General features: G+C 39.5%; 1 protein-coding gene across 1 annotated transcript in view; it reads left to right on the plus strand.

Moving 5' to 3' along the window:
* Positions 1–12,660, plus strand: part of GUCY2F (guanylate cyclase 2F, retinal) — an 89,627-nt gene that overhangs the window by 33,755 nt on the left and 43,212 nt on the right. Inside the window, exon 7 of the mRNA XM_032392820.1 lies at positions 5,755–5,844. Within this exon, the coding sequence (XP_032248711.1) occupies positions 5,755–5,844 (90 nt within the window). The remainder of the gene's footprint in view (positions 1–5,754; positions 5,845–12,660) is intronic.

Here is a 12,660-nt window from a genome sequence, read left to right on the forward strand (position 1 = left end):
ATATCCAACAGCTATCTAATCTGCTGCCCTCTTGAGTTTTAAAATGAGACAGTGATTTAAGACTTAGTCTTTGGGTGAAAACATTGAGGCTTTTGGAAAGTCTTTCCAGTTTTTTGTTCATTATCCACTCATGGACTTGTTTGGATGACCTTTTGGACAATGATTTTCCTCAGCAACTAATCTACTTACTTATAATTTCATTGATGTTTCAAATCCATCTATTTATTGTGCATGTGAAAAAAAGTCAGCGGATCCATACACTTAACCATGTCACTCGTTCTAGAAGATATGGGTATAATAATAGAAATGACTTCCCGAGTCACCTGTTTGTGATGGAATGTCTAGAAACATGTTTGTGTAGAGCTTTGGGCAAATCCCTCCCTTCAAATTTTAGTTGTTCTTCTATACCCGTTATCCTCTGATATTACTAAAATCTTTTAAAGATTCTTTCTTTTTTTCTCAGCCTGTGCTGCTGCCTTTTGGAGTAACAGGTGACCTTCTGCTGTGTAAAATAGAAATCTCTTTTTTTAAATTTCATTTAAATTTCCGTCTTACAAGCTTTAAAGAGGCCACCCCTGACCCCTTGTTCTAAGATACTGGAATTTGGCAACCAGAACAAATCTTGCAACAGTTGGAGAGATGAACTGTTTCTTCTCAGCAGGAAAGAGTTAAGCAGGGGGTAAGAGGGAAACTAGTCCCTCCCAAGTGATGCCTTCCCAGTGTGGTTTCCTTGTTTTGTTTGAAGATACTCCCAAAAGCAGCAAACACTCTCAACTTCAATAGTAACTACAAAGAAAGTCCAAAACAGAACAGAATGAGTTTTTAGATTGTCCAACGTATTGAATTTTCCAAGTGAGTGCTCTCCATTGGCCAAATAATTGACAGACGCCTAAAACACGAAGATTGCCATGGTATATATTTGCTCAGTGTACCTGAGTACTCTGACTTAAATTTGTAGCAGGAAACCTCTAGATCTTGCCTTGAAGCTCATTTAATCAAAGAGGAGATTTGCTTCAAATGTAAACTTGCGGTACTGGGGAATTGACAGCTCTGTTCTCTCAAAGAGCAAGACCAAGACAATCATATAGCTTTTGAATGTCAAATGCAGTGGGCTGATGGCTTTATGAATGTACTGACACCTCGAAGATTCTGAAATAAATCTCAGTAACATAAGGCAGTCTCTTGGTTTTTCATCTGTAAAATGAGGGGTTGAACTAAGTTCTTAATCTTGGCTACTCATTGGAATCTCCATGGGAAAGTGAAAAACATACCTGTGCCTAGCCTCCCCTGCTAGTAACTCTGCTTCGGTTGGTATGGGGTGAGTTCAGGCATTGGACTTTTTTTCAAGTTTCCCTATGTGTGCATTCAGGACTGGGGATGGCTGGACTAAGAGATCTCAAAGGCCTCTTCTGGCTCAGATATGCCATGGCTCTCTGATTCTGGGGAAGAATTTATGTGTTGAGTTGTAGTATGTTTTATTTGGTGGAGACAGAAGGTTATAGTGTAGAATTGAGAAGGGAAAAAATAAACATCTGTATGTAACTGGCCTTTAAGAATCTGTCAAATATTTCCTCATCTTGGGAGGAGGCAGAGAGTTGAGTTAGTTCCCATAATGACTGTTGGTCAGTCAGCTCATGAGTATTTCTGAACTGTATAGGCCAAAGGGGGCCTTTATCTGCACAAAAGAAGGGTGTTAGTGAGAATAATACCACACCATGATGTCAAGATTAGGCTGATGGCGGGGTGCGAGGGAAGACAGCCGAAGCTGGAAAACTGCCTGGGAAGGAGCCTAAGTTAATTGAATCAACAGATCAAACAAAGAGGTTCAGTGTGCCTTCTGAAACGGTCCTCTGTTGGGAGCGTTTTAAAGAAGATTCGTTATCTAGTTTCTGTTTAAAATAAATCAGATTTTCATAAGAATTGTTACTGGAAGATCTGCAAGTTCCAGCTAATGTGCCTGGAGTAGCAGACAGCTAATAGCAAAGGACAGGCTTCCCTAGGATGTGCCATAACATGGTCTGACACTGATACAGATTCCCACTTCGATTCCACGCAGAGATGCATCACCTTAGGACCTGGACCAGAAAATTGGCCCTTATTTCATAGATGCTCTTTGAGAGAAGAGAGGAAAGTCAGATGAGCAGACCGCTGGGGAGAGAGAACTGGGAATAGCAGATGCCGTGGGAACATGTCACCATCTGCTCTAATAGCCATAGTCTAGGGGAGAGGGGTGAGGTGGGCAATAACACAATACTGATACGCTCAGCGAGAACCCACTGAACTTACCCTCCCTCTTCATCTCTGACTCCTTCTGCCTCTCAACCTCTCCCTATGTTTTCCTCCTTATCTCCATTCTCTCTCCCCCCTCCCCGCATACCCTCCCCATTCATGTTCTTTTCCCAGAGCCCTTTTTCTTCTATGTTCCCACCTTCTTCTATATCTCATATAACTCTGTCTCCATCCCCCTATCCTTTCCACCAACCACCTCGCTCATCACAGAATTGTCCAGCTCTGTCCATTAGAAAACTGGGCTCGGGCCAACAAAGTGGTTGCTCGAAGGCCACCCCTGAATTTGAGGCACAGCCAGGTCCGGGACCTAGTTCTCTTGACTCTTGGTTAAGGCTCCATGGCCTTAGTGCAAAACTGATGGACTTTAAATTACTTCTAAAAACTTTAGTGGATAGAGTTTGATGTTTCTTCCTCTTAATTAAAAAGTGAATGATGAATGAAGTATTTTATCATTCACTCTCTTAAAAGAAAAAACAAAACAAATAATGTATGTGTGGTGAAGATAAAACCTGCCCTTCCTCATTATTCCTCTTCCTCATTATTCATGAAGTAGGACACACACAGACTCAATAAAAATTTGCTTATAAAGTTTGTGAGAATTATTTAAATCTTAAAATAAATACACACAAATCCCCCAAACCAAAGAAAGCCATGAGAGAAAGGAGCAATAAAGTGGAAAGTGGAAGACCTCGGTTCTGTTACTACCTAGGCTTCTGACCTTGTACAAGTCACTTCATCTCTTCAGACTTCAGTTTCTTTATCAAAATATGAAGGGATTAGAACAGGGATACCCAAGACCCTTTCCAGCTCTCAAATTTGGTGATTTGGCTGGGAAAAAAAAGCTTGGCTTAATTACCTCTAAAAGTTAATAAGCCAGAGAGAAGGCTAACCCCTGTCTGTAATAAGGCTGACTCCAGGAAGAAAGTGTCAGGTACTGGCTAGAGGCAGAGTCAGGGCTGCCAGTCCTGATGTTCAGGTTGTGCACTGCACAAGGGCACCATATTTAAGAGGGTGCTATTCACATTATAGACATGTACTAACTTAGAGGTGCAGAAGTGGGCAAAGAGGTTCTGACCTCCCAGCCTAGTTCGGGAATGAGATGGGGGGGAGGGGAGGGGGCTACTTCTCATATCTACATTTATACTAGCACACTCGACTATGCACGTACATAGTCACTGGTAAACATATGCGCACCTGATTATACGCTACCTTGACTATTCCCCAGGAGTTTTTTTGAAGTTACTCCTTTCTCCTGCCCAATATTCTTGGGGGTCCAAATTCAGCTTCTCTCCTCCACCTCTATAGCCTGACTCCAAACCTGACAAAGAGGCTCCACCTGGCAGGCAGGGCTCGGTGGTATGCAGACCAGCCATGCTGTGAATGGAATGTGTTCCCTGGTATCTGGAGGATGTATGAGTAAATGAGAGTGTGGTACACGCACATATGTATACAGCCAGGGCTGCTGCCCAACAGGGCAGGGCTGCCACAGGCTGTAAAATAATATTCTCACATGTCTGTCTGTCTGTCTGTTTATTTATTTATTTTTCCTCGAGGGAAAGCACCCTTTCTAATTAGCACGAAGGTGCCATTACAGCTCGTAGTGACCATGGCCAAGTAATGCGGTTGCAAAGGTGCTTGGAGAGGCTTTGTTGCCTACCGCTATCTCCCACACATTTGTTGCTTTTGTGAATTCCCAGGTAGAATTTTTTTTTTTCTTTCAGCTTAAACCTTGGCTTTGATCCCTCTAAAGGGCAAAGTCCTCTGAAGGCTAAAACTTGGAGCTCGTGTCTGGCCCTCATGACTTCGGTGATTAAGGAATTAAGTGTGGGTTGGAGCGTGAGACTCAGCCTTTCTAACCAGTTTCCAGGTGACCGTGATGCAGCTGGTCTGGGGCCACGCTCAGGGAATTTTTGAGCAAGAGACCAGGAAGGCTGCCTTTCGTGCTTGACTGTTCTGCTACAGGCAGGCGCAGATCCTGGACTTAATCTTGATGGGCTCTGTGGGCACTGAACCTGGCTGGCCCAGTTCTGTTCAGCTGCTGAAGGCCTCTGAGAGCCATTCCCTAGTTAAAGGGTTTCAAGTTCCTTGGCTCGAAGATGCCCTCTAACCCAAAGTGCGGGCGTGTAACTCAGATGGCCGCAGCTCCCGTTATTAGCCTTTGCCTCTGGCAGGTCTCCAGATGCAGTGCCGCAGCTGGATATATTCCTTAATAAGAGAGTGGTTACACTCTCTTATTCTTGGAATTTGACTGCACAGAGCTCTCTGCTTTATTATCTCTACCTGATGACAAATTGGTGCAGGCTGAAATGGAATCTCCAGGCTATAGGTAATAGATATGAAAGCACTTTGAAGGGTAAAGAGCACTGTGCAAATGCAAGGCATTATTATTATCAGGGAGAAAAAGGAATCTATATTTGTATTGCTTTTTTAAAAAATTTGGGTTGGACAGAAACTAAATAGGGCTTGATGACTGATGAATCCTTGAGGCTATGCAAGGAGAAGAAAATTATCTATCAGGTGCTGGTGTTAAAGTGAAGACAATAAAATAATTGTTGTTTTTGACTTGACAGCAGCCTTAGAAATAGCTGCTTTGTACTTAAAAAGTCAGAAATAGACTTCTGAAAGAGTCCAGATTACTTGTATTACTACGGTAGTACATTTGTGCATCCAAATAAGAAATGTTTAATCTACATTGAAGCCAATTGGTTTATGATTGAAGCATAAGAGGCCCCCAAAATGGCCTGTCCCACAAGAGAAAAATGGAGCAAGGTAAATGCAGAAAACATTTGCTGCATTACATCTCCGGCCTTACATCTCCCACCATGGATGCCTCAAGGCAGTAAGAATTACAACCACCAACCATCATCATTAATCGCAGGGAACCTGGTGCTATATCACTTAGCTATGAATAAGTGAAATGACCTAGCACTTTCTGCAGTTAGTGAAGGGAGTCATTGCAGAGTGGTATCATTCCCTTTCTGGGGCCTGCATACCTGCAATGGTTTCCTGTCTTTAGTTAATTGGAATTTTTACCTTTCACTTCTCTGCATGACCTCATATTTAAAGATTTGATTTATCTATCTATCTGTCTGTCTATCTATCTATCTATTGGGACAGAGAGAGAGAGTGAGCGGGGGAGGGTCAGAGGGAAAAAGAGAGAGAGAATCTCAAGCAGACTCTCCGCTGAGCATGGAGCCTGACGCTGGGCTTGATCCCACTATCCTAAGATCATGACCTGAGGTGAAATTAAGAGTCTGATGCTTAGCCGACTGAGCCACCCTGGCGTCCCTGCATGACCTCATTTTTAGCTCAAATACAGAATGACCATGTGGTGGAGGGTGATGGAGGAAGAACAAAGCCTGTTTGAGTTGATGGTCTGATTATAAACCCTTCGTGTGGAAGGGACATTGCTCTAAAGCTGTTGGCAACTAAGTCTGATCATTCCTCTCTGCCTTTTCTTTCTAGGGTGATTGGGTGTGGCTGAAAAAGTTCCCCTCTGGAGGTTTTGGAGACATTAAGTCCATCAAATCGAGTGCAAGTGATATGTTTGAAATGGTATGAGAAACCCTGGTTTATGTTCATTCCCACTAAAATTAATCCTTTCTCCAAAGTAACTAACATGAGCTGTTAGGAAGACCCCTTAACAAGTCAGTGTGGAGAAACTGCAGGGTTGCTATGGCAGAAGTATGGGCTCTGAAATCAAAGACACATGAAGGATTCCATTTCCAGCTCTACCGACTTAAGAGCTATTTTAACTTGGGTAAGTCGCCTAACCCCCCTGAGCCTTACTTTCCTTATTTGTAAAGGAAGTACTTCCCAGGGTTGGCATGAGGATGAAAAGAGATAATACACATAAAGCATCTTGCACATTTCCTGACACATAGCTTCTTTATAAAATGGTAGCTATTATGATTATTATTAAGTATATATCCCATAATCATTCAAAATCTCCAGTTGCCAGGCCTAGAAAAGTCATCTTGTAATTACTACTTGCATAAGAAAAATGGTGATTTCCCCAGTCCCACCAATTATGTTTAAAGAGTCCTTGGATGGTTTGTTTAAGGGAGCAGTGTGTAAATAAGGCAGGGATGAGGATGATTCCTCCCAAGCCATTTAAAATCTTGGCTCCTCCTTGAGCTTTGAGTCCATAAAAGTTTCACAGAGACTGTCTCTGGTTCCTTCAGACTCATGAGAGTGGGAATTTTAGGAAAGTAATAAAAGATTTCTTCACATCTATGAAGCAGGCAAGTTCAAATCAATCCAACAGGTACGAATCAGACACCTGCTACATCCTGAGCCCTGTACAAGTGAGAAAATAAAGGAAAGGAGGAAATGGGAGATATGTGGCTCACCATGGACAGGATGTATCCCGGGGATCAGATGAGATGTTATGATTTGGTATTTCTCTTACGTGTGGTTTTGATGCTTGGAGCTGATGGTAAAATGAGAGATGAATCCAGAAGGGGGACCAATGTCAGAGCTAGAATAGGCAATCCACACTGGTTTGATGATCCAGGATGCTAAACAGAGAGCTAACTTCAAAGTTGGGAGCCAAACAGGCTCAAACTTAGGGGAGCTGATTAACTAGAAGTATGGAAATAAGAAGATGGGTATTGACCCAAGGTAGAATGTGTCCATGATTTTTGGGTAATTTTTGATTTTGATATGACCTCAAACTTACAGAAATGCTGCAAGAAAAATTCAAGGAATTCTTGTATACCCTACCCAGATTAAGCAATTGTTCACATTTTGCCTAATTACTTTTCATTCTCTGTTTATAAGCTTTTGTATATTATTTTTTCTGAACCATTTGAGAGTAAGGTGTAGACATTCTGCCCTTTTATTTCTAAATACATCAGTGTGTATTTCCTAAAAAATGCATTCTTGTATATAACTATGGTATAATTATCAAAGTTAGAAAATTAAACATTGATACAATAATATGAAACTATTGTCCATATTTTAATTTTGTCAATGGTCAAAAATACATGATAGCTAATTTTCCCCAGGCCAATTTCCAATCCAGGATCACATATTATGGTTAGTTGTCATGTCTCCTTAGTGCCTTTCATCTGGAACAGTTTCTCAGACTTTCTTTGTTTTTTCTTTACCTGAATATTTTTTGAAGAATTCAGGTCAGTGATTTGGTAGATGGTCCCTCAATTTGGGTTTATCCCATGTTCCTCATGGTTAGATTTAGGTTATGCATCTTTAAGCAGAATACTACAGAAGTAATGTGTTATCCTTTTCAGTGCTTTATATCAGGATGCACACAATATCAATTGTCTCAGTTGTGATGTTAATTTTGATTACTTGGTTTAGGTGGTTTCAAAATCTACTAAATTTCTCCAGTATAGAGTTACTATCTTCTTCCCATTGTAATTAGCACATAATCTGTAAACAGATACTTTAAGTCTGTGTAAATATCTTGTTTTTCATCAAACTTTTGCTCACTAATTTTAGTACCCATTGATTTTCTTTTTTTAAATATTTTTAAAATTTTAATTCAATTAATTAACATATAATGTCTTATATTGGTTTCAAAGGTACCCATTGATTTTCTAACTCCAGTGTTCTTTCTGTGTTTATTGGTTGGTATTGTAGTGTTAAAGAGAGAGCCTTACCTTTTCTACCATTTATTTATTTATTCATACATTCATATCAGCGTGCATGTATGGATTTTAATTTTATTCAAATCTATCTATCTATCATCTATCTAAAACCATGAATTCATATTAATACTTCCAATTATAATTGAATGCCACAGAGTTCATTTTGTCTTTTCTAACCCTTTCCACATTGTGACTCCGTTCTTTAATAGTGAGAAAACTGGCTCCCATTATTCTCATGACATCTTCTTACGTGTCCCCTTACTGACTCGTGTGGCCATGTCAGGTGCAGATAGCAACTCAACTCTAGGGAGAAGGACAGAGTTTTCCAGAATTTACCATGTGAAAGGCCCCAATTCCTTTCTAGTGCTTTTATGAAGCAGGAGACGGAATTGACTGTGCCATCACTGTGCATGCATCCAACACTGCCTTGACCTCTTATGTGCCTTCATGATCTTAAAATGTTGGGACTGGATATCAGGAGCCAGACTGGAAAGCAGATCTTGGTGAGCCAGCTATAGAAAAGAGCCCTGCACAATGAGATGGATGTTCTTGAAAGGCAAACAGCTGGAGTCAGAAGGCCAAAGGACTGATGACTTTCAACATCCCTTTAGGGCCTGAATTTCTGCAAAAATGTGTGTAGGAAAATCAGGCAGTATCTCCCAGGCTCATGTTCTTCACCATCATCTGCAGCCGATTGGCATATTCCCTGTGCCATCTAACACCTTGGCTACTTAGTTCTTTGCCATATAATCTGTAATCATCTTTTCTTCCATTCCACTTTGGCCATCCACTGCTATCATTATACCTTGGGCTTTTTCATCATCTATAATTGCTACTGAAAATGCTTTACCTCCAAAATCATAGATTCAGACATCATACTCTTTGACTGTATCCTCCTTTTCTTTCACCTGTGCCTGTATTTTACAGCAGGTCTTCCTGTCTACTGACTTCTGCTTTCTTCCAACCCATAAACCCTTGTTTTGTATCCATCTTAGATTCCATAATCCATCATTTGAACACATTCTTATTTCTGACTTTCTGGTCAAATACATCTACAAAATCCAAATTCTGGATGATCCTAACTCTTGACTTTCTCTGCGCCTACACTCGAATAGCCAAGTATTGTAGCAGAAAGTCATGCAACAAGGTATATTGTTTTCACTATAAATCCATGTTTCTCTTCTTAAAATGCCCTTTACCACTGTCCTTTAAGTCCATATACTTTATTGGTTAGTTCACTTTCTACAACTCATACTTCAAAGATTCTCCATGCTCCTTCAGTCTTCAATGTTCTTCTTTTCTTCTATTTTTACTATTACCATTCTGCTCCAAACCACCATCAACTTCCACTGGAACTATTGCAATTGTCTTTTTTTAAAGTAATTTTTTAAAAGCCATTTTATTTTATTTTATTTTATTTTTTTAAAGATTTATTTATTTATTTATTTGAGAGAGAGAGAATGAGAGAGCAAGCACATGAGAGGGGGGAGGGTCAGAGGGAGAAGCAGACTCCCTGCCGAGCAGGGAGCCCGATGCGGGACTCGATCCAGGGAGTCCAGGATCATGACCTGAGCCGAAGGCAGTCGCTTAACCAACTGAGCCACCCAGGCGCCCTTAAAAGCCATTTTAGGTTCACAACAAAATTGAATAGGAAGTACAGAGTTCCCATACGCCCACTGCTCAAACTACATGCATGGCCTCCCCCACTATCAACATCCTGAACCAGAGTGGTACATTTGTCATAACTGATTAACATACATTGATACATCATTATCACCCAAAGTCCGTAGTTTACTTTAGGGTTCACTCTTGGTTTTGTATGTTCTGTGGGTTTTTAGAAATGTATAATGACGTGTATCTATCATAATAGTAACATGCAGAATAGTTTCAATGCCCTAAAAATCCTCTGTGCTCCACTTACTCATACCTCCCTCTCCCTAGTGCCTGACAGCCACTGGCAATTGTCTTTTAACTACTCTTTCCACATCTACTTTTATCACTCTCAATCTTTTCTCCACTTTGCAAAGTGGTCTTTTCAAAATAGAATCTGATCTTGTCAGTTTTCTACCTAAATCTCTTTAAATAGATTCCTATTGCTCTTTTCTTTGTGTGGAGATTTTAAATTACAGATTCAATTTCTGGAATAGATAGTGGACTATTCAAACCTTTTACTTCCTTTTGTACCACCTTTGGTAAGTTATGGCTTAAAAGAAGATTGTCCATTTCATATATGCTGTGAAACTCACTGGCACAAAGATGTACCTAATAAGCTCATGCAATCTTCTAAGTAGCCTTAGGATCTATAGTGATGCCCCCTTTTCATTCTTGATATTGATAATTTGTGTTTCTGCTTTCTTGATCAGTTTTGCTAGAGGACTATAGATTTTTAAAATCTTTTCCAAAGATCAACTTTTGGTTTTGTTGATTTTTCTTTAGTGTATGTGTGCTTTTTATATATTCTTACTATTTCCTTCATTCTACTTTCTGTGGTTTTTTAAAAGGATTTTTTATTTATTCATTTGAGAGAGACAGAGAGAGCAAGCAAGAGCATGAGTGGGGGGAGGGTCAGAGGGAGAGGGAAAGGCAGACTCCCTGCTGAGCAAGGTGCCCAACACATGGGGCTCCATCCCAGGACCCCAGGATCATGACCTGAGCTGAAGGCAGACACTTAACTTACTGAGCCACCCAGGTGCCCCTACTTTCTATGTTTTTAATTCGTTGCTCTTTTTAATTTTTTAAACTGGAAATCTTCCTTATTTTCTAATATAGTCACTTAAAGCTAGAACATTCCTTTTAAATACTGCTTCAGCTACATCCTGGAAGTCTTTCTTTTCTTTTTAAAAACTTTTATTATGGAAAATAGTAAACATATACAAAAGAAACAGAATAATATAACCAAACACCGTATGCCTGTCACCCAGCTTCAAAATTTATCAACATACTACCATTATTATTTCATCTCTAACTTGGTTATTATTGCTATTGTTATTATTTTGCAGTTCTCTATTTTTGAGGTACAATTGTACACACTGAAATGCCCATATTATAGATCTATAATTTTGATAAAGGGATATGCCCACATAGTTTAGACGTTATCATGATATGGAATAGTGGTCAGCAAATTATGGCCCATGGGCCAAATCTGGCCATGGCCTGTTTTTCACAGCCTGGAAGCTAAAAATGTTTTTTCATTTTTAAATGACTGTAAAAACAACAACAAATAAAGGAAAACAAAGATTATGCAACAGAAACAGTATATGATCTGCAAAGCATAAAATATTTATTATATGCACCTTTACAGAAAAAGATTGCTGACCCTGATATGAAACATTTCTTTCTTTCCAGAAAGTTCCTTTGTGTTCTTCAGTAAATTTGTGCCTCCCACAAAGAGGGAAACACTGTTCCAGGGTTTTTCCTATCTTACATTAATTTTGCTTCTTCTATAACCTCATAGAAGTGGTATCATACAACACCTCAACTGATAGTAATCCGTGTTATTGTGTGTGTATAAATAGCTTGTTCTTTTCATTGACAAATAGTATTCAATCGTATGAATACAGCACAATTTAATTATGTATTTTCCTGTTGATGGACATTTGGGCTGATTCCAATAAAGCTGCTTCCAATAAAGCTGGAATATGCTTTTTACAAGTCTCTCTTTTATTTATTTATTTATTTATTTTTATTTTATTATGTTATGTTAATCACAAGTCTTTTTATGGACACATATTTTAATTTCTTTTGGTTAAACACTTAGGAGTGGAATTTCTATGTTAAAGTATAGTGTACATTTAAGTTTATAAGACGCTATCAAACCTTTTCCCATTTTAATTTCCTGCATGCAAGTTATGAGAGTTCCCTTTGCTCTACATCATCAGCAATATTTGATACTGTCAGCCTTTATAGTTTTAGCCATTCCAGTGGGTTTATAGGGGTATCTCATTGGTTTTTAAAACAATTTTTTTTTATTAAGTAATCTCTATGCTCAAGGTGGGGCTTGAATTCACGACTCTGAGATCAAGAGTTGCATGCTCTACTGTGGATTGTTTAAAGCTGATGAATCACAGACCTGTACCTCTGAAACAAATAATACATTAATAGGTTAAAAAAATAGTAGGAAGGGAAAAATGAAGAGGGAGGAATCAGAGGGGGAGATGAACCATGAGAGACTATGGACTCTGAGAAACAAAGGGTTTTAGAAGGGAAGGGGGGTCAGGGGATGGGTTAGCCTGGTGATGGGTATTAAGGAGGGCACGTACTGCATGGAACACTGGGTGTTACACGAAAACAATGAATCATGGAACACTACATCGAAAACTAATGATGTAATGTATGGTGACTAACATAACATAATAAAAAAAAAGAAAAAAGAGTTGCATGCTCTACCAACTGAGCCATCCAGGTACCCCCTCGCTGGTTTTTTTCTTAATTTTTAATTTTTATTTTTTTATATTTTTATTTTTAGAGAGAGAGAGAGCACACCAGCAGGGGTGGGGGTGGAGGGGCAGAGGAAGAGGGAGAGAATCCCAAGCAGGCTCCACGCTCAGTGCAGAGCCCAACACAGGGCTGGATCTCCCAACCCTGAGATCATGACCTGAGCCAAAATCAAGAGTTGGACACTTACTTAACCAACTGAGCCACCCAGGCACCCCTTAAATTTTTATTTTTAATTATGATAAAAACATAACAAAATTTACCATTTCTAAGTATACAATTCAGTAGTGTTAAGTATATTTACATTATTTTTGCAACACATTGT

The sequence above is a fragment of the Phoca vitulina genome, unplaced genomic scaffold (assembly GCF_004348235.1).
Source record: "Phoca vitulina isolate PV1807 unplaced genomic scaffold, GSC_HSeal_1.0 scaffold69, whole genome shotgun sequence".
Taxonomy (NCBI): Eukaryota; Metazoa; Chordata; class Mammalia; order Carnivora; family Phocidae; genus Phoca; species Phoca vitulina.